A 23555-nucleotide genomic window follows, 5' to 3' on the forward strand; every position below is an offset into this window, starting at 1 on the left:
ATCAAGATAGGTGTAGCAAAAGTTCATAAGCTTCTACAGTAGGAATTTCAGTGTGTGTGTGTGTGTGTGTGTGTGTGTGTGTGTGGTGAGTTTCCATGCACATTTGCAACCTGGGGTAATAGAAACGAAAGAGTAATTGGGAGAATAGAAGGACAGGACTCAGGATGAAGGAAGGTGTCTACTGGAAAGAACTCTAATGACATTCGTTGATGACTGGAAAGGGGACTAATAAGGAACAAGGTGGTGGCGGTCATTTGGAAGTAAAGGTCAGGTGTACATATAGCATCACTTTAGTATGATCATTTGCTTTAAATTGTGGATACTAATGTCTTGGGTCAACTCTCTCCCATTGCAGTGCTGAAGACCCATGAGTTATGCTTTTCTATAGCCTCTAGCTCCTTATCTCCTGGTAACAGAAATTGGAATTTAAAAAATTTTTAAAGGGGGGGGGGGTTCCTGGGTGCCTCAGTCAGTTGAGTGTCTGACTTCAGCTCAGGTTGTGATCTCATGGTCCATGAGTTTGAGCCCCGCCTTGGGCTCTGTGCTGACAGCTCAGAGCCTGAGCCTGCTTCAGATTCTGTATCTCTCTCTCTCTCTTCCCTTCCCCTACACGCTCTTGCACACGTGCACTCTCTCTTTCAAAAATAAACTAAAAAAATTTTTTTTAATTAAACTAAAAATTTTTTAAATTAAAAAATAAAATTAAACAAATTTTTTAATTAAAAAATAAATTTCTTCATGAATGCAGTTATGTGGGGGAGTTTGCTGATAGCACTGTTTTAGCAAAGTTTCAGAAAGGCATGCTGCAAATCTTAACTTTCTTGAACTGACTTTTTGGGGGCTTGATATATATTTAATATTCAACTTTTATGAATCTTCCATGACTTCTGTTGTTTTGTGCTAAACTCATTGTTTTATTGAGGAAATTTTTCAAAACTTAAAAATAAGAAAAGGATAGCAGAGAGATCATAATTCTAAAGCACTTCTTGTTTAAGAAGATATTTATGTGTTTGGATTGTAGGCATACTGTAATACGGTCCAGCTAGATTCTGGAATAGATTACCGGAAAAGGGAACTTCCTGCTGCAGGAAAACTCTACTATCTGTAAGTTTCTTAAGTTCAATTTTTTAAGTTTATTATCTAATAATTAATCAGGAAGATATGAGAAAAACAAGCAGGGTAATTATTAGAGCTTGAAAGGCTAGTTCTGAAGCCCGTGATTTTTAAAATAGAAAATGTTATAATGTTAACTTCTTTAAACTGTGTTTTTTGCCATCCACATTTGCATCATTTATAATGTGTGATTGGATGAAACCCTAATTAGTTTTTTGGGGAGGAGTGATGACAGATGGCTGGGAAGTAATGAGAATCCTCTTATGAGACTCTAGTATTAAGAGAACATCTTTATTGTGTGAAAGTAATTAATTATTTGTGGATATCTCCTGACAAATGTGCCATTTCTTTTCCCCAAAAGTTGTTGTTTTATTTTGTTGGACAATCTGTTTGTATTTGTCATTGTTGATTGACTTCCATACACAACTACGTAAAATATAGATACACAAGTAAAATTGGGATATATTTTATCTTTTGAAAACGAAGACTCTCCTGAGTAGGGGCAATTTATAATAATAGATGTATTCAGCATGTACTATTAATGCTGGAAAACAAATACTTGGTTTTAAAATGTCATTTGTGAGAACCTGAAAAGGGACAAGTGCTTTTACAGATGTAAACTGTTGTTTACTGCAGACCACCAGTGTTTGGCACACAGTGGGTTTTCAGAAAACAGATCTGACTGGGGGCTAATTGCGATTTAACTCAAAGGCATGTTTCTGCTCATTTTAATTTTGATGACAACGTGTATATGAGAGGTTCAGAAAAGTTCTTGTCTCTGCCACCTTGTAAGCAGAAGTACTTTACTGTTTTTGAAGTAGAAATTAGCTGGAAAAATCACATAATTAAAATTGCAGTGTACCAAGGGGAACTATTTCAGTTTATTATTCAGATTCTGATGATTATTATAGGAGGTTCTTCATGTGCCCTTAAGTACTTTGTCTTTAAAGTACTTTATAATTTTAAAAAATTCTTATTTTTTAGCACTTTTTTTTTGCTTTAACTTGGCCTTTTCCCCCCCTCTGTTTCTTTTGTGTTTGTGTTTTCTGGTTTTTTAATATTTCTGGTATTTGCAATCTTTCCCCACTTCTTTGCTACCTATTTCATGATATTCCAGATTGTATGATATGTAGAAATTAGCATCTTATTATTCTCTGCATTATTTTTCAAAGGAGGTAATCCTTGTTCCCCGTTTTCCCACAAAATGTATCCTTGGGTGGAAGATTTAAAACGTTTTCCTAGTGGGATGTTCCTTAAATAAGGGTCTAAATAATGAAATTTGTTTATGTTAGAGAGGTCTCAGTGGAATTTGCAGGAGGTGGAAAGCTGCTTTTGTTTGGAGCATAGCCATTTTCTGTATGACCTTCTCTCTGAGGCTGCCTCTTCCTTTTCCTGATAAAATACAATTATAACACAATGAGATTCAGGTTTATACTTAAAACATGCATTGGAGGAAAACAATATCTAACGGCATCCCAGAGTCCAGGGATGAAACTCTGGATCAACTTTCTTAAAAATATATAAATTCATTTAATCCTCAAAGATAGTAGATTTTGTTCATGCATTTAATATCAAAAGGGCTTTACCATAATCTGATAACCGTAAATAGAGAGCCTAGAGGCACACCTCACTCAGAGGGTAAGGCAGATATATGTTCCTGCAGAGAATCGGGAATTAAAATCATCTCAGAAGTGGGAGAATAATATTAGATACCAGGATGGGGTGCTAGGGATATAGTTTATATTGGTTCCCATGAGCACTTATGTAGAACTTCTTTCATGACAGAATAAAAGAAAATTTCCTAGGGTCATGTTAACATTTCTGATTTAATTAGGTTCATTTTGATCTTGTTCTTTTCTTGTTGTTGTTAATTTTTAAAAATGTTTGCTTATTTGTGAGAGACAGACAGAGCACAAGTGGGGGAAGGACAGAGAGAGAGGGAGACTTAGAATCTGAAGCAGGCCCCGGGCTCTGAGCTGTCAGCACAGAGCCTGACGAGGGGGCTTGAACCCACAAGCCATGAGATCATGACCTGAGCCAAAGTTGCACGCTCAACCACCTGAGCCACCCAGGTGCCCCACTTTTGATCTTGTTCTTATAGGAAACTTATTAGTTTCCCACATAACAGGTTTTTAATGTACCATGCTATATATTGCCCTGTTATAGCATGTGTTTCTCTTTATTACCCTCTGCCTAAACATCTGGCACTCATTCCTGTATATGCAAGTTCAGACTCCTCCTCTGTCAATCTCATTGGCCTCTCAACTGCCTAAAAAGGAAAACAGAATTCTAGCTTCCCTCCAGAGAAACACCAAGCACTATCTCAGAATTTCATACAAGCAAAATCCTCTATATAATTTTTGGTTGAATAGAAATATTCATTAATTCAGTATTTTATTAGTCTAACTTTCAAAAAGCTAATTCAGAATGTCCCCAAACACAATCCAAATAATAAGAAGAATTACCAGAGATTTTAAAAACTACCCCAAAAGTTGACATGGAACACTTTTAAATATATATGTTTTTAAGTTATTTTTTATTTATTTTGATAGAGATATAGGAACAAGCAGGGGAGGGGCAGAGAGAGGAAGAGACAGACAGAATACCAAGCAGGCCCTGCTCTGTCAGCGCAGATCCTGACGTGGGGCTCAAAGTCACAAACCGTGAGATCATGACCTGAGCTGAAACCAAGAGTGGGATGCTTAATGGACTGAGCCCCCCAGGCACCCCTGATGTGGAACACTTTTTATGGTTCATAATATTGTATGGGTTACACAAGAACTAATTTCTATAAGACATTATATGTTTGCATGTAATCTATTTCAGTTGTAGTTTTACATCACATTAAATGTAGAAATCTTACAGTACCTTTATAAATAAGTCCCAGATATTTTGGGCCCATCCAAAGAAGTTTTTAATCTTCTGTAAAACAAACTCAGAAGCTTTAAATTTAGCAAGTTACAAATGATAGAAAGCTTGAGCCAAGATACATGAACTTGTGCAGAAATTAAAACACCTGTGGTTGTCCAAGTTTTCATTGTGTGAGAACTGCATACTCACCTCAGAGATGAGCACAAAGTCATTCTCTTCCTGATTGCTTGGTGGATTGGGCTCAATAGGAATCCCGTGTGTGAAATATGGTTTGCCAAAATCCAAACAAGGTGACTAAGCATTGGGCTTCTTGTTTATATTTGGGTGGTGGCTTAGGCCAGTAATTTTTTTGAACTGCCTGGTATTTACCACCATGCCTTCCAGAGAATTTTAGTGCTTCAGATTAGCTCTCTGCTTGGGGGATGGTGACAGTGAGGTTATCATTTTATATATGCACCGAGCATCTCTTTTCAGACAGGAAATACCACTGCTGAGAGGTACTTGGGAATCAGCCCCAGGCTATTTTGCTCTCACTTCTGTGCTGGATTATGGTCTTTCACAGCTAGAGGTCAGATCTTGTCAGATTCCCTCATTCTTTCTCTCTTTTGCTTTTTCATTTAGGAACTCTGTAGTATAGATTCTTTTTTCTAAGTCTCTTGAAGAAACTGAGGGTTCCTATTCAAATACCATATCTTCATCACACTCACATACAAACACCCCACCCCCAGCACAGAGGCCATGGCCTCAGTGGAAGACTTTAAACTGAACCAAAAGGGGTGGGGAGAAAGTATTGGGTCTGGGACTTGGATTTTGCCCTACTTAAGGGCTAATATGTTTGCCTATTATTGTTTCATGGATGCTGACAGAAGATACTAGAGACTGGGTCAGAGACAAAGGATGTTATTACCCGTGACATAGAGAGCATGTTGTGTGTTGTGTCAGTGCCCTCCTTGCCCTGTAGTCCCACTGTGGGGAGCATGGGGAATTTTGCCAAGGGCCCATCTGAATACCTGCATAGGCGGTGAACCATATTATAGTAGAGGAACTCTGAGCTTGGAGAACCTACCATTTTATAGCCAGAAGTAAGCAAGTCTGTTCTTTGTCTCAAGAGAGACATTGCCTCATTTCTTGAGGTTTCTCATGTGAAACACAAGCTTGAGAAATGGTTAGGGCTTCGCATTCTTGGCATGCTTAGCAAGATGTACAGGTGAGTGAGAGACCCATGGGGACTGTTTCTCCCAACAGAGGACATTAACCAGACTTCTAACCTTAAAGAAACTAGCCTTTCTCCCTTTATTTCTTTTGGCTCCTATCCACCAAGTCATCCACCACTTCTACAAAATTATATCTAAATGCATTATTCACTTATTTAATATTTCAATTAAATTGTCTCAAAACCATTTCACTTTCATGTTTGTGGGAGCTATGGATCATACTGAAATGATGAAAAATGTTACAACTTTTAGGCAAAGCCCAAATATTCACATATTTTCACCTGGCTTGATAATAGTACATGTATTCATCGTTCTCTTGAACCTGTTTCAAAAAGAAGTTTCTTCTTTTACCAAGAGAAGTTTTATGTCTCAAGTACCTTAATCTCCCACTTGGGAAAATATCTATCCCAAATGGGAAATAATTTTTGAGAATATATCTTTGAACATCAAAAAAAAAATGATTTTGCTGCCAAAGACCATATGGCTATAAGGTTACAGCTGTGTTTGAGGACAAAGGTCTGTGAAAATAAAGACTGGTACTCATACATGTTAAAACATACTTCCCTACAATTAAAAACTTCATGTTTCTTGCCTGTGATAGTCCCTGCACATATTCTTACCTCAACTGAAAGAACCAGATCAATGAAAACTGAAAGCATTTCTTAGCTCCGTTGTCACATCTTCTCATGCCTAAAATTTTGGCAGAGAGCTCTCTTCTGTCTGTGAAGTGTCCACCTTCTATTCACAATCTCTAGGATATCCTGGGACCTTCTCATTCCCCCATTATTACCATTCCAGGTGTCTCTGCCTTAGGCATTGGAATTTACAGTGTCAGTCTTGGTTTTTCTTACCAGGTTAGATTACCAACCCAGTCAGTCATTTCCTGTTTCAGTTCCCACTGAAGACCCTCAAAAACATCTGCCAATAGAAGCAACATAAAAGCTGTTAAGACTAGTTCCTTTCCGGGGCGCCCGGGTGGCTTAGTCGGTTGAGCGTCCGACTCTCGCTTGGGTCATGATCTCGCGGTTCGTGGGTTCGAGCCCCGCGTCGGGCTCTGTGCTGACGGCCAGCTCAGAGCCTGGAGCCTGTTTCAGAGTCTGTGTCTCCCTCTCTCTCTGACCCTCCCCTGCTCACGCTGTGTCTCTCTCTCTCTCTCGGCTAGAAATAAATAAAACATTAAAAAAAAAAAAAAAGACTAGTTCCTTTCCTTTTAGACCGTAATTTGTTTCCGTTCCATGTACCTGACTGCCCAGAGTCCCAGTAGCAGGCTGTGTGCATCCCCCATTGAAACAATTTTTCTCTCATCATCTGTAACAAAATTTTTATAGTCGAATGCCAGATATGGGCCCACTGTATTCTTTTCCCTTTAGTTCCCTAAATACCCTTCATATGCCTTTTAGTCTTCTACATTCATATTATTCCTACTTTGGACACTAGTTTTCATGGTGTCACAATGGAGTATTGACATTATTGAAGGGAAAACATCACATAGTTAAAGAGTATAAAATCTGTTTAGCAGCAAAGGCTATAGAAATATATCCATATGGTGACAGTTGCACAAAATCAGAGGATGATATAGCATATTCTCATTTGAAATTATAAGTTTTTCTCATGTTTGAGGGTCCATTAGCTGACAAGAACAAGGATCTCATCAGGTCACCTTTATCATTCTTGGGTTGGTAGGTGGGTGGGGGAGCAGGGAGGCTTACCACCCTCCTGGTGAATCCTGACTGTTGTGGAGACTCGGGCTATTGTACAAGGTTGCTCACCAGGTACAGTGACCAAGCGTAAACTCTAGGATATGCCTGAATGTTCACTGCCAGTCAGTGTGAATCAAAGCTCAGTTTCTAATCCTTCATCAAGACCAGACACTAGGACTTCCTGAAATCTGTTCTTAAAAAGTAAGGGGCAGAATTTCTCCCTCTGGCAGTGAGAGAAACTACTTTCATGGAGTTATGATTGTCGATCTGGCCAATCCTTAAGCCTGGGGAAGGGAAGAAGATGGTTGGGGACATTTTTGATATTTAAAGATTAAACTTTATTCCTTCATAGCATCATAACACAGAACATAGAGGTTTATACACTAAGGAGATCATCATATTCATACTAAATATTTACAGATAGAAGAATACAGTGTGTGGGATTTGTTTCAGAATAATCCAGGGTAGGGAATTGTGGAAGAGAGGTTGTTTAGATGAAACCAACTTTGGCTGTGAATTGAGTGGGTGGTTATTTACATTGAGTTTATTATACTGTCCTCTCTACATGTCTATATGTGTGAAATTTTCCATTGTAAAGTTTTTTTTTAAAGATACAGAATCTTCTCTATTTTTTTCTGATCATACTAGCAGGAATTTTAGTAATTCTTTTGATTCTAAAGAAACAGCTTTTGTTATATTAATTTTCTCCATTGCTTTCTGTTTCCTATGTCATTGATTTCAGCATTTCTCTTTATTATTATTAATTTTCTTCTGCTCAGTTTGGATTTAATTTGCTTTTCTTTTTCTAGTTTTTAAAGATAGAAATTCAAGTCCTTGATTTTAAACCTTTGCTCCTTTGTTTTTGTTGTTGTTGTTGTTTGTTTCAGTTTTTTATTATTTTGAGAGTGAGAGAGAGTGTGCACATGTGCATGAACAGGAGAGGGACAGAGAGAAAGGGAGAGGGAATCCCAAGCAGGCTCCACACTGTCAGCGCAGAGCCTGATGGGGAGGCTTCATCTTATGAACCATGAGATCATGACCTGAACCAAAATCAAGAGTCAACTGTTTAACTGACTGAGCCACATAGGCACCCCCTGCTCTTTTTATATAAGCATTTTAATGCTATAAATTTTCTTCTGAGTACTATATTAATTGCATCTCATACATTTCAATATGTTCTGTTTTCCCTTGTGATTTATTCTTTGACCCATGGGTTATTTAAAAGTGTGTTGTTCAGCTTTCAGACATTTGATGATTTTTCTATACATATATTGATCACCTTTTCTTTTCTTTTTTTTCCTCCGTTCCCCTTCTTTTTATTTTTTTTAAAGTTTTTATTTAAATTCCATTTAACATACAGTTTAATATTAGTTTCAGGTGTACACTATAGTGATTCAGCACTTCCATACAACATCCATTGCTCCATTCTAACTAATTCTTTTTTGTTTTGTTTTGTTTTTTATTTCTTTTTATCTTATGTTTTTTAATTTATTAATTTTAAAAAGCAGTAAGAGCAATTAAAGTAGCTACTGTAATATATACTAAATATAACATCCACAAAGATAACATTAGGATTGTTTTTTTTTTTAATTCACTTGAATTAATATTAAAATACATATTAGTTAATATGTATGTAACTATTATTTCAGGAATAGAATTTAGTGATTCATTACTTCCATTTAACACTCAGTGCTCATCCCAACAAGTAAGTGCCCTCTTGAATGCCCCTTGCCTATTTAGCCCATCCCCTCACAAAACATCCCACCAGCAACCCTTGGTTTGTTCTCTGTATTTAAGATCTCTTATGATTTGCCTCTCTCTTTTTTTATCTTATTTTTGCTTCCCTTCCCCCATGGTCATCTGTTTTGTTTCTTAAATTCCATATATCAGTGAAATCATATGATATTTGTCTTTCTCCGACTGATTTCTTTTGCTTAGCATAATGCACTCTAGGTTCTATCCACATTGTTGCAAATGGCAAGATTTAATTCTTTTTGATTGCTGAGTAATATTCCGTGTGTGTGTGTCTGTGTGTCTCTGTGTACATACATACATACCACATTTTCTTTATCCATTCATCAGTCGATGGACATTTGGGATCTTTTCATACTTTGGCTATTGCTGATAGGTGGTGGCATAAACATTGGGGTACATGTGTCCCTTCAAATCAACACTCCTGTATCCTTTGGATAAACACCTAGTAGTGCAATTGTTGGATTGTAGGGTAGTACTATTTTTACCTTTTTGAGGAACTTTTCCTGTTTTCCAGAATGGCTGTACCAGTTTGCATTCCCACCAGCAGTTGATTGCCTTTTCTACAAATCTTGCTCTGAAGTCTGTGCTTAGTTAGTATCAGTGTAGCCACTTCAGCTTTTTTAAAATTAGCATTTACATGATCTATCTTTTCCCATCCTTTTACTTCCAACCTGTCTGTCTCATTATACTTAAAATGGTTTCTTGTAAGCAACACATAGTAGGGAATTTATTTTTTATGTAATCTGACATTCTCTCTCTTTTTTAAAAGTGTTTATTTTTGAGAAAGAGAGAGCACAAGTGGTGGAGGGACAGAGAGGGAGAGAGAGAGAATCCCAAGCAGGCTATGCACTGTCAGTGCAGAGACCAAGGTGGGGTTCGATCTCACTAACCTGTGAGATCATGACCTGAGCCGAAACCAAGAGTCAGATACTTAACTGACTGAGCCACCCAGGTGCCCTGACATTCTCTTCCTTTAATGAGGGTGTTTAAACCATTTACATTTAATGTGATCATTGGTATGGTTGGGTTTAAATATGCCATTTGTGTTTTCTGTTCTTCCCATTTATCTTTTTTTCTGACTTGTTTTTATTTTTAAGTTTCCATTTTATCTCTTATATTAGCTTATTTTCTATACCTTCTTGTTTTGTTTTTGTTTTTGTGGTTGCTTCAGAGTTTAGAGTAAGTCAGACACTTAGATGACTGAGCCACCCAGACGTCCCTGAAAGTATTTTCTAACTTCCTTTTGATTTCTTTCTTTCTTTTCCCCATTAGTTTCATTTAAGAGTGTGAAGTTTAATTTTCATATATTTGTGAATTTCCAAAATAGCTGTCTCTTATTTCTAATCTACTCCATTGTGATTGAAAAACACACTTTACATAATATAATCTCTTTTTTATAATTAAAAAAATTTTAATGTTTATTTATTTTTGACAGAAAGAGACAGAGTGTGAACAGGGGAGGGGCAGAGAGAGAGAGGGAGACACAGAATCTGTAGCAGGCTCCAGGCTCTGAGCTGTCAGCACAGAGCCTGATGTGGTGCTCAAACTCGCAAATTGCAAGATCATGACCTGATCTGAAGGCAGACACTTAACCAACTGGGCCACTTAGTCACCCCTAATTTAATCCTTTTTAATTATTAAAGCTTGCTTTATGGCCTCGGATATGATCTTTCCTTGAGAATGTGCCATATACACTTGAGAATAATGTGTATTCTGCTATAATTGAGTGGACTGTTTATATAGATGTATGTAAGTAATTAGTGTGTATTGTATTCTAAGTTTTTTTAAATTTTTTTTTAATGTTTATTTTTGAGGGAGAGAGAGAGACAGAGTGTGAACAGGGGAGGGGCAAAGAGAGAGAGAGACACTGAATCCAAAGCAGGCTCCAAGGTTTCAGATGTCACCACAGAGCCTGATGCAGGGCTAGAACTCATGAACTGCGAGATCATGACCTGGGCCAAAGTCAGATGCTTAACTGACTGAGCCACCCAGGCACCTCAGTTGTATTCTAAGTTTTATATTTCCTGTTGATCTTCTCCTTAATTGTTGTATCCTTATTGAAAGTTGGGAGCACCAGCCTGGCTCAGTCCATAGACCATGTGACTCTTGATCTTGGGGTTGTAAGTTCAAGCCCCATATTAGGTGTAGAGATTACTTAAAAACAGTTTCTTTTTAAAAAGTTTGGGGGAAAAGCTGGATATTCAGGTCTCCATTATGTATTTCTCCCTTCACTTATGTCAGTTTTTGCATTGTGTATTTTGGGGCACAGTTGTTAGGTGCATGTGTTTGTAATTGTTATATTTGTCCTTATGAATTGAACTTTATGAAATGTCCCTTTTAATCTCAAATCACATTTTTTCTTTTAAAGTGTGTGTTGTCTGATGTTACTAGTGTTTGCTCTTTGTGTTGATAGGTCTTTTTTTCTTGTCTTCTTACTTTCTACCTAGTTATATATTGAAACCTAAAGCGTACCTCCTATAGACAATATATTGTTGCATCTTACTTATTCAGGCAAACAGTCTCTGCCTTTCAACTGAATTGTTTGATCCATTCACAAATTATATTATTGTTGATGTAGTTGGATTTACACCTGCTCTTTTACTTTATGTTTCATGCCTTTTTTGTTTGTTGTTTCTTCCTTTTGCTGTTTTTATATTAAGTGAATAGTTTCAGTTAAAAATTTTAATCTTTTTTTTACTATTTTTTAAAATTTCTTTTAGTGAAGAACTGTTTATCTCTGAGAAGTATAAAGTTTCATCAAACTGAAATGTCTCAAATTCAAAATGATGCATTGTATGTTGGTATATGTTTTGAGGATTAAAGTCCAGTAATGTTAATAAATCTGTACTCTAAGGCCACCTGTAGAGAAAAGGGCTCTATGAGTTGGTTTTCAAAAGTAGATATATCTTTCTTATAAGAACTCCTGTTTTTATTTCATGAATAAGTAAGGCTCTGTGACATTACAAACTTATAATTGTTCATTAGTAAATAACAACAACTTTCTACTTTATATCCTTTGGGACATAGTCAGATAGGCTGATTATTATGTCTGTTAAAAATCACAAAATTGTCCTATATGACATAATTTAGATGCACATTTAAATATTTATTAATTGATCGTTTATTAACTTAGGGAGTACGAATTAACAATTTCAAAAATTTGGAACGGTTTGAAATACCACCTAAAGTGGTATAGCAGCAGCAGAAGAAAAAGAAGCATCTTGTATAGACTTCAGTATCAGACTCCATTAGTCAGCTCAGCATAACTTTTATCTTCTGTTCTCTTATTGAATGGTAATTTGACAGTAACATATCACAGTGTTTATTTTCCAGCAGTCCAGACAGGACCAGAATAGAGCTGACCCACCATTTCCAGCTAAACACATTGACAAAGTATTCAACTGTATGGGTATACTCATCTAGTAAAGTATAAATATGGTATATATGTAATATATACATGAATAAATAGTATATATGCTTATACATGTAAAAATGCAGAATAAAGTTCTTAGATTTCCATAGAATTCTTATATTCTTTTTATTTCATCTTCAAATAGATCACATTTATAAATAAAGGTCAATCTTCAACATTAGAAAGGCTGATCTGACAAAAGTCCTTGGTCTTTAGCTCCTTGCTGTGTACGTTTTATAAGTGTTAAAACTCCCTTGTCCCCTCTTTCCCAGATGGATAGGACCAGTTTCTTCTTCTGAAGAAGAGTCAGAGCTTCTTACTCTCTAGCTTCTTCTTTGTTTTTATTTATTTATTTTTGTAATCTTCAGTCATTCTAGCTCTTCTTAAATTTTATGAAAAGGAAATATTACTGTCTCTACCAAGTTGCAGCTCTGCATGTTATACCATTGACTTATTTGTGGGGAAATGCAATATTTAGATTTGGTAGAAATTTTATATGGAGTTTGGGGCTGAGAAGAGGGAGTGAAGGTCTGGAATTTGAGAGCAAAAGGTGCTACGTCCCACCTTCTGCATTATACACAGGTCAAGATTAATGGAACCAGGTAAGTTACTCTCCAGGTGATTGAGAACGGTGGGAAATTTAGAGATTGAAATGGATCTCTGAACAGTCAATTCAGCCTTTGAGTGATTGAGAAGATAAATACGAGGACAAAATCCATTCTAACAACTGATTCCGTTATGTAAAACAAACCTACAGGATTTGAAATGCAACCAAGTCTGTTTTATATTAAGGCAAATATAAACCAACCTAATCTTAGACCTGCCTCCAGCCCCAGATTATGTTTGGTAAGAGCACAAAGAGCTGTACAGCATGAATGCACAAGGAATCAGTAGAGTGAGAAGGCTCACTGCCAGGGAAGTTTGGCACAAGAACTCTAAGAGGAAGGGGAAATTTCTCCCTCGTTGAATCAACTTTGGCTCTCTGGAATAGAGAACATGGAGAGAGAGGGACCAAGGAAAGCCAACCCTATTCTACTTGTTGATACCCTAACAAGCTGTTGATTTTAAAAAGGGGATAAAGGGGCAAAGTGTGGGTAGCATTCTGTTCCTCTGAGTCAATCCTAATGAAGTGGGAGGTTCTTGAAGAAATTAATTTCCATTTAAATTCATGTGTGACCCTCTTCTAGAAACCTCCACTTCTTTTTGGAATTTTAGTTGAGAATTTCAAATGATCCCACAATAATAAGGTCTTTTTTGACATGTTCTGTTTCTTCATCTAAGTTTTATGTTGAATGCCTGATTTCAGCTAAAGGAATTTTCTTAAAATTAGAATGACTGATTCCTTTCTGTTTACTAATTTAATATGGAAAAATAAACCATGGTTCTCATACTTCCAAAGCAATCAAGCTTTTAATCCAGGGTACTGTACTCACAGGTTTCCTGTAGGAGTTGATGCCAAATTTCCTGGCAACGAAACAGTGGCCGATTCCAGGGCTCTTCTGACTTAAAGACACAGCGGTACTACTTAGCAGAAAATAGAAACCTGCTCCTCCACTGCAGTTTCCGAGTTTAACAAAAAGTGACAGAAGCAATGAAATCGGTGGATTTTACCAGGGCATTATAGAACAAAGGAAGAATAGTCTGGGTTCTGCTTGGGCCCTGTGTACACTCCACCACCCAAAAAAATCATCTGAAAGGAATGACTTTGCTTTTTCTTCAGAAATGACTGTAATTCTCTGACTTTTGATTATCTGTAGGCAGATTTTCTGTTTCGCATCTTATCTGCCCCAAACGCTGGCATACAGTAGCATCCTACTGGTGGGACAATTACCCAGAATTGAAGGAAGTCACTTAAATTCTTTATCCTTCCTTAGTTGTAGGAGCTTATGTGTCTGTTTCCCCTAGGAGAGAGGGGATACAATTCATAGCATCTGAGCTTAATTCCTTCCTGCATTTTCTCCTGATCGTTTTGATGCCTCCCAAGTCACTCTTTTATATTTATTTATTTATTTATTTATTTATTTATTTATTAACTTTTTGTTTATTTTGATGGGGTGCCTGGGTGGCCCAGTTGGTCAGGTGTCCGACTTTGGCTCAGGTTGTGATCTCACAGTTCGTGAGTTCAAGCCCCCCGTCTGGCTCTGTGCTGGCAGTTCAGAGCTTAGAGCCTGCTTCGGATTCTGTGTCTCCCTCTCTCTCTCTGACCCTCCCCTGTTCATGCTGTGTGTGTGTGTCTCTCTCTAAATAAATAAACATTTTAAAAAGTTTTTATTTATTTTGAGATAGAGAACATGACCAGGGGAGTGGCAGAGAGAGGGAGAGCAAGAGAGAATCCCAAGCAGGCTCTGCTCTGTCAGCGCAGAGCCTTATGCAGAGCTTGAACTCCGTAACTGCAGACATCATGACCTGAGCTGAAATCAAGAGTCAGATGCTTAACCAACTGAGCTATCCAGGCGTCCCAGCCCAAGTCACTCTTTCTTAAGATATGGCACTTGGTGGTTAAAATTGAACTATATGAAGCTGAAGAGAAAGTTTTCTTCCTTGCTCTGTCACATGATATTCTTGTTGAAAGAAGACTGAATTTAGTTTCCCTTTTACACTGGAAAAAAATCATTTAATTTAGTGACGTCTTTAGGCTGCAGCTTTTCCACGCAACTGCTGTTGACTTCCAGGTATTACACCTTCTTCAAATTTGACTGGTTAAGCTGGAATATCTTTTAATTGTGTTTATAACTTAGGTCTAATTTTAATCACTTTATTTATGTATAATCTAGACCCTCGTGTATTTTTTGTACATTTGTTTTCTGAATACACCTATTGCCAACAGTAGGTCTTGTGTCCCAATCACTTGATTTTTTAAAAACTATTTGATCCTGGTCCTTCTTGGAGCTGCCGAGGCATGGTTGTGTTTTTGAGTACAGATTGTTAGGCAAGGTAATGTTGCTATCTTTTTAAATAGTTTCCCTGTAAAACTGACTAGAGGGCCCTGGAGTCATAGACTCATTCCCATTACTCCAGTTTTTCTCCATTATAAATACCTTTCTTTTCCTATTTAGAGGTTAAAGTCATTTTCTCTGGCTGAAAACTTTACAGTAATGTTATGTTCTTGAAATTTCCTACTTAAAAAGTCAAGAGATCTTAGAGTTTTTAAAAATAATTATTGTTTTTTAATTTGAGAGAGAAATAGTATGAATGAGGGATAAAGAAGGAGAGAGGGAGGAAGGGGAGAGAGAGAGAGAGAGAGAGACTATCTCAAGCAAGCTCCACGCTAGCATGGAGCCCAATGCAGGGCTCAATCCCATGACCCCCTGAGATTATGACCTGAGCCAAAATCAAGAGTCAGATTCTCAACCAACTGAGCCACCCAGGCACCCCCTAAGAATGGTTTTTAAAGTTTATCATAATGACATTTTATTAAGCAAATGCTTCTGGATTAACTATTGCATTAGTGATATTTGTATTTTTAAGCCCCACCATTTCCAATAACAATTTGAGGCAACTTACATTAAAATCATTTATACCCACTAAAATCAACTACAAATGGAAGAGATGGGGGACAAAAAACAAGTGTAGGCAAGGATATGGAACAAGTAGAACGTTTTGTATGTGTCAGCAAGAGAGTGAACTGCTACAACCACTTTGGAAACCATCTGGCAATATTTCCCAAGCTGAACATTGGTGTACTCTGTGAGCAGCAGTCAATCTAGTTATATGCCCAACAGATGTGTACACGTAAGTTTACCTAAAGGCACGTGCTAGCATGTTCACATAGGTGAATCCTGACTCCCACTGTAACTGTATTGGGGATATGGCCTTTAAATAGATAATATTGAGTAAACGAAGCTAGACACATGTTAGTAAGGGAAATGAGTTTATGTAAAGCAATATGTACCTGAACACCCAACTTGAAAATGATTTAGGATACACTCTTAATCATTTGATCGATGTCAGTGCAAAATGACATTTTCCTATGTCTGGAATATTTGTCAACCAGCAAAGATCATCACTATCAGATAGGGTGATTAATGCTATGTGTTTTAAAAACCGTAAATTAAAAAAATAACTTTTACATATTAAATATTAGAGATACTTAACTTTTAAAATAATTTTATTTTGCATTGTTTCCTTTTAATATTTTCTATATTATTTTATAATTTTCTATATAATTAAAAGCGTGTATCCAGTAGAGGTCATTTTTATAGTGAAATATATAGCATAATCTATGTTATAATATACATAACATATTTATAATATTCATATACATACAATATACATACATAAATATAAAATATATAATATATTTATAAATATATATAAATATCACAGTATATTGATTTGTAATCATGATAAGCCATGAATTCATTTTTATGCCTTTTTTTAATAGAAAACTGTTGAAGCTTTTAGTAAAACCCTATACAGAAAAATGATTCACTGTTTATTATTATGGACACTCATTATTATTTGAAAATACATAAAGTATTGTGATGAATACAGAATAACTTATGATTTCAGGAATTTTCAAGATTCATATATTTTGAGACTTTGGAAGCACTTTTCTGGGGGCGGGAATTCCCCGATTTTCCACCTGTGTGGTTATCCCCAACTCTCTTCTGGTTCTTCATGCCAGAAAAACGGCAAGTTTTCCATTGGAGTTTTAGTTGCCCTCAACCTTCAGTCTGAAAGCTGTAAAATGGGTAATTCACCCCATTTTTTCCCTTTTCCCAAGTGTCAGCTCTCTCCAGAATCTTCCTGCTTCTGTTCACTGTTCAGTGCTTTCATATGACCTATTTTTTATTTTGTCAAGAGTTTATAGCTGCCGTGGGTAGGAGGGTCAGTGGGGGAGAGCTTATGTGGTTCTACTGGACCAAGAACTCTTCTTGCTCTTCTGAGAGCACACCCTATAGGATTTTGCAAAGAAGGCTGCTTGGGTAATGGGTTTTTTGAGAACTCACTTGTCCAAAAATATCTTTATTTTGCTTGATTAATAATTTGATTGGGCATGGATAGTTTGATAATAGTTTCCCTTTAGAAACTTTTGGCTGCATACCATTATCTTTATGGTTCCATTATTAAAGTTGCAAAGTTTGATGGGAATTGATACAAATCACATACTACATGCATGGAAAGGTAGGGGTAGTATAGGTAAATTAATTGTTACATAATAGTTGCTCAATAAATACAGCTTTTGTTATTCCCTGTGTGACACATTGAAATAGTTGAGAATCATCTAAATTTTTTTACTAAAATTATGAAACATATTCAAAGATGTTTAAACCGGATATGAACCTGGATAATGAGGAACACTCTGTATCTTTTAAGCTAATATGGATAGGTGCATTTTAATTTCTCTTTCTAGTTTTCAAATTCTCATCCTTTTTTAATGTTTATTTATTTTGAGAGAGAGAGAGCACACAGGAGGAGGAGGGACAGAGAGGGGGAGAGAAAGAATCCCAAGCAGGCTCCATGTGCAGCATGGGGGGGCCCAGTGTGGGGCTCAATCTCATAAACTGTGAAATCATGACCTGAGCCTAAACCAAGAGTCAGACACTTAGCCAACTGAGCCACCCAAGTGCTGTGCATCTAATTCTCATCCTTTAAAAAATGGTTAGCTCTGGGGCTCCTGGGTGGCTCAGTCAGTTAAGCGTCCAACTTTGCTCAGGTTGTGATCTCACGGTTTTTGAGTTCGAGCTCAGCTTTGGGCTCTCTGCTGTCAGCATGGAGCCCACTTTAGACCTTCTGTACCCTCCCCTCTCTGCCTCTCCCCTGCACGCTCTCTCTCTTTCTTTCAAAAATAAATAAAAATATTTTAAAAAGTTAGCTCTTATTGATGCATTCTCTTAAATACGGAAATCTGGTTTGAGTGAGCATGAAAAGACTAAGGTTTTTTGGTAAATTACCTGTTAAGGGATTATGAATAAATTCATTTCTAGTCAGGATTTCTTTCACAGAATCCTCATTCATTTAATGTCAATATAAATATATCTAATAAAACCAAAAACACATTCTAGGCCCTCCTGTTTTTAAGACAATATGAAGTTGAGGTTCCTGTCCTTCAGCTAGTCAATAGAACTAAGTCCCTGAGGTCAAGTACAGTTTGGCTTAGATGGAAACAGTCTGTTCAATTGTATGTTACATGAATTACTTTTGTGAATATTTATTTTTAGGCCACTTAACACCAGTAAAAATTTTTATTTTGCATGTTATAACTTCTGAGTAACTTTTTATGATAATATAATAGAATTTTTATAAGATACTGCTATAATAAAAGTAATTGTGTCATTTCACATTATACACATTTCACATTTCACATATAGTGTGTCATTTTACTTAGAGTGAAATCATATATAATAGTGAAATCATATATAGTAATTTCATAGATGATGTAGAAGATGTGGCCTGACTAAAGTCTTGTGAGCCACGTTTTAATGTTACCTTGTATTTGAGCACAGAGTAAAACAGAAATCACCACTGATGAAATTTTCAAGCAATTATTTATTGGCCAAATATGCTTTTAGAAACGTAACCGTGTTCTGCCTGGGTTGTTTTTAGAATTCATTTCTCCCCTTCTGGTGGGTAACATGCCTATCCTAAGGAGAAATTAACTTTCTGCAAGCCAACAGATATCTTGGGTGTCTGGCTTTACTCCTCCTCTCTATCTCTTAAAAAGTACTTGGGTTTCTCCAACAGTTGTATGCATTTATGCCCATTACAAGGTGGAGGCAATTCTAAATGAATTCCCAAGAATAATGTTGGCAAAGTCATCTAAACACACATGTGCTTGGTGTGGGCGTTGACAGTTACATTGGCTTGTGTGATTTCTTTGTACCTTTAAAATTGTCATTTTGTCTCTATAATCATTTTCTGTAGTGCCATTTTTTTATTTGAATGCTACCCTACTCAGATGTCATATAAGGCTTTACTTAAGTCAGATAGCAAGTCCCTGCTAAGTTAACCATTGCAGATGATGTTTTTAAGATCCTTTCAGGTGGAACGGTTATTATATGGAATGTGACACTTCCAAACCCTTCATAATAACTGAATAATAACATAATAAAATGCAAATGCATTTTAAAAGCATTTCCTATAGAACAGTTGAAGTATTAGGTGTTAAATGCCTATCACACCTGGTAATTATCTCAGGGGAGAAGTGAGTTTAGTTTTGTTTACACTTAATCTAAAGAAAAAATAATTTGCCATTTCAGTTTTCAGTAAGACTTTATTGAGATGAATGTCCAGAACTGAGTTTAATTGCTTCCACACCTAGGTGAGAGTGATTTGTGTATCAAAATTAACCATACTGGCAGGTCATCCTGTATAAGATTGTATATAGAGTTGAAGTAAACTTATATTTGCACTTGAAATTTTTTTTAACAGCATTTAATTTTTTTCTGCCACTTATTTTATTTTATTGACAGTTAATTTATAAACCTCCCTTTAAAAAAAAAGTGACAGGAAAAAAGGCCATAGTGTTATCACATTTGTATTTGTGAGTTCCCTAAACCATATGGTGATTTGTAATTAGAATACAAAGGATTCTTTGATGCGACCAAGTTCCTAGTAGCAGCGAAGTGGTAGGCATCTCAGAAGGAGAGAGTTTTCTTGAATTTCTGACAAGGACACTTTTGAGAGAAACTGTGTGGTCTATAATTGTCCTTATACTCGAAGTCTGATAAAGTTATTGATGTGCAGATCAAGTTGGTATTTTGAAACTGGTAATTTAATTCTGGATGTTTGATCCTCTCAGTCAGTGGCTTGACTTGATTTTTTTTTTAAGCAGCTTCAATATTTAATTTCACATGTACCCTCTCAGTAGAGATTTCAAAGGATACTTTGCTGGATGCTTGACTGCCTTGTCTATTTGCTCTTGTTTCGCATGCAAGAGAGAGCCAGAAGCCTTTCTTCTCATTGTGTACACATAGTATTAATGGATTTACTCTGCCTGTTCGTCTCATTACTGGAAACAGCCAGAAGCACAGAAGTCTTTCAGTGTATGCAAATAAGGCAGAATCATCTACCTGAGAGTTAATATTCTCTGCTTTTAAGTGTATTCTAAATCTAATGTTTGTATTTAGAGCATAACATCCTGTTCTCTTTCTTTATGGGCAAAAAGCTAAGCAGGCTCAGGCAGCTGTTTGATGTTGGCTTCAAGTGTTATTAATTTCATATTCTATTATTCTTTTCACTGTAGCACAAGTGAAGCTGATGTGGAGGCTGTCATGGATAAGTTGTTTGATGAGCTGGCTCAGAAACAAAATGATTGTACGTAAGTTAATTTCTCTTGAAAGAGAATACATTTAGAACACAATGCCCAATCTCCACTGACCAATTAATAAGTTCCATTGCTGTATATGGGTTGATGCCACGCTCAAGTGGCAGTCATTGTATCAGCATTTTGTCTAATTTATGTGTTGAATCATGTGCTATTATTCATCAAGCTATGCATTTCCTATCTGTAAGAGATGAATTTTATAGTAATTATCCAGACAAGATTGAGTCTTTGTTCATGTTCCCATAGTAACTAGACCAAGGATTCTAAAAGTGCAAGGCAGAGAGCTGCGGCTGAATAAAGCCTGTGGAACTGTTGCCGACTGCACATTTGAAGAGCTGTGTGAGAGAGTAAGTATCCAGACACGTCCAGACTCATTGGCCTTTTCACATGTTAAAATACTTCATATTTTCCTCTCTGCCTATTTCAGATTTTAAAATACCATTCACAGAGTCGGACTGATTTAAAAGTCTCATTATGGGAAAATACTCATCTGTATATGCCCTGTGCCTTTTATAGATATTGGCTCAAAATTTGCATTTAGAGGGATGCTAAAGCAAAATTAGAAATACAGAAAGAACTGTCAACTGTTGCTGGAAGCAAAACAAAAATCAGTTTTAGGGATGTTTTGTAAAAGTCAAACATAAGAGAATTTTTTTTTTCTAAATTGTGGTGAGGTTAGTATGTGGAACAAGGAAAATGAAGTAATACCACCATGATCCAAGGAAGTAGGACATAAAAGAATTTTGTCCCTCGTTCGCATTGCCCACCTGTTATTCCCATAACTGACCTATTTGAGTGACGGTCAAAGACAGTGAATTTCTACAACCGTGGCATCTATATTATATAATAACATTCAACACAGAAAAAACTGTTTATATACACGCGCATTCACATAAATGAGAAAGACCTGGTTTGCAACTTCATTATAGATATGAATTGTGTCTTTTAGAAGCTCTAAAATTCTCAGTACTCAGTGAATATTCAGTGTATTTATTGATGGTAAATATTGAGAAAAATCCAAATTATACATAACTTGAAGCATAATTCCTCAGTTGCCATGTAAATGGTCTCTCACTTATCTTAAGTTTTAGGTAACTAAAAAAGAATTTTTCGGTGAGTGGGAAGTTACCAACCATTTTATGAGTACTTTTCTTAAAAACTAATGACTTAATTACTTTTAGCCAGTGTAAATTTGTTATTTTTACGTCAGAGAGATGAATCTACTCTACAGTTGTTATTACAGAAATAAAGCACTTCAGCAAGGTTTACGATCTAGTAAGATCGTCTGACAATGTGACGACATCATCCCTGTTAGTGAAAGTCATTCTGGGTGATGTGGACCCTTCGTCCTTCTATGGGATCAGTTTCATCAAGGTCCTAATAACCTTTTATCTCTAGATAAAATAGATAGATAAAATTCTATGAATGCTTCCATTTAAGTTTTACTTACTTTGCCAGAGAAATAAACTTGAGAAAAATCCTATGTATTGAAAAGATGAGGCTCATCTTTCTTCTATAGAAGGAGACCTAGTGAGGAGAGGGGAAGATCAGACCTGTTGTGTTGGGAGTGTGGGGGAATGGTCTCCTGGAGCAGATACTGAGTATTTGGTTTTTTTATGTGCTCATTGTTTCAGGCGATACTTAGTACCAGGAAACTCAGGGATTCAGATCTTCATAGTCCACTCTGTGGAGGTGGTAGGGAAGAAGCTGTTGCAGAGAATTCTTTTTCCTTTATTTACAAAATTTCAGAACAATGAAATAAATTCAGGTAAAAAGTTACTAGTATACATCTTACCTCCTTAAATCAAGTTATGGTCTGAGTCAATGATGAGATTTTATCCCAACCTTTTCTTAGAATTCTTTTTTTTAATTAAAAAAATTTCTTTTAATGTTTTTTATTTATTTGTCAGAGAGAGAGAGAGAGAGACAGCATGAGCAGGGGAGGGTCAGAGAGAGAGGGAGACACAGAATCTGAAGCAGGCTCCAGGCTCTGAGCTGGCTGTCAGCACAGAGCCTGATGCGGGGCTCGAACCCACAAACCGTGAGATCATGACCTGAGCCGAAGTCAGCGCTCAACTGACTGAGCCGCCCAGGCGCCCCTTCTTAGAATTCTGAGGGCCCATGTGAAACAAGCTAGGTCTATTGCATGTGTGTTGAAATTTTACATGTAACTGCATATGTCCTAACTTCCTTATCACGCATTCAACTGCATCCCCTGAATTGGCGTTGCAAGGCAGCTGAAGGACCAGAGTTGTCGGGAGGATTCAGCATTGGTTGAACAAGTGGGTAAGATGATTTTCAAGAGGCCTTTCAACACCAAAACGGTGACTCTTTAATTTAAGGGTTGATGAAGAATGTGAGGAGGGAAAGAGGACAAAAAGAGTTGGGGATAATCTTTGACATTGGATTCACACCCTCCCTGAAGGAATCTGACCCGTTCTCTACCGAACTCTTTGTAGTCTCTCTCCTTCCCTGCCTGTCCCCTGTCCTTTAGCCAGGCTGGCTCCTTGCCTCATTTGGACATGGTATTGCCAGAGGTCAGCATATTTGGGAAACGGCACACACAAATCAGCAGTGCTGCAGGCATGGTTTTGCTGCTGAGAAGGTAAAGGGCCAGGGAGATTCCTGGGCTGCCTCGGCTCTGGTGATTAATGCCCTTATTCCCTGATGCTAATCACCACTGTTGGCATCCAGACACCATCAGCCTTGACTCTTGGCCAAATAGTAGAGATAAAAGCTATTCATCCTTTAGTATTTACTCAGAGTGTAGCAAGCACAGGACACAAACCAGAAGTAGTTCCCAACCAGAGGTTTCGTTTGGAATACATGAAGTGAAATAAAGCATTAGATGGAGAAGCAAAATGTTTTTTTTTAACAACTCCCCAAGAGATACCGTTAGGTACAGTTATAAGTCTAACCATATATGAACTAATGCACCATAATCAAGATTAATAGACAGATGAAGACCAAAACACATAGCTGATGAATTTCCATTCCTTGAATACTAAAAAACAAAAAAAAGGAAACTAATAAACAAGAAGTTGACAGTGAACATGTGTACACCCATGCATATGCATCAACTGATATATTTTGCTGCATAGACTTTGCAAACACACCTGGCTACCTGTCATTATTTTTAAGACACAAATAACTAACTACTCTTGCAAATAGTTACTTGTGAGCACAGTTGTCAGTTGAGGAAACAATTTTCTGCAGGTGTA

The 23555-nt window shown here is 36.8% G+C and overlaps 1 protein-coding gene across 2 annotated transcripts in view; it reads left to right on the top strand.

Annotated features, from left to right (window-relative positions):
* AFG1L (AFG1 like ATPase) overlaps positions 1-23555 on the top strand; it is a 193709-nt gene that overhangs the window by 139205 nt on the left and 30949 nt on the right. For both annotated transcript variants that reach the window (XM_039237448.1, XM_039237449.1), the window contains exons 8-10: positions 1022-1104; positions 20254-20324; positions 20581-20681. In XM_039237448.1, coding sequence (XP_039093379.1) covers positions 1022-1104; positions 20254-20324; positions 20581-20681 — 255 coding nt within the window. The remainder of the gene's footprint in view (positions 1-1021; positions 1105-20253; positions 20325-20580; positions 20682-23555) is intronic.

This window comes from Hyaena hyaena, unplaced genomic scaffold, assembly GCF_003009895.1.
Source record: "Hyaena hyaena isolate Hyena2069 unplaced genomic scaffold, ASM300989v1 scaffold_123, whole genome shotgun sequence".
Lineage (NCBI taxonomy): Eukaryota > Metazoa > Chordata > Mammalia > Carnivora > Hyaenidae > Hyaena > Hyaena hyaena.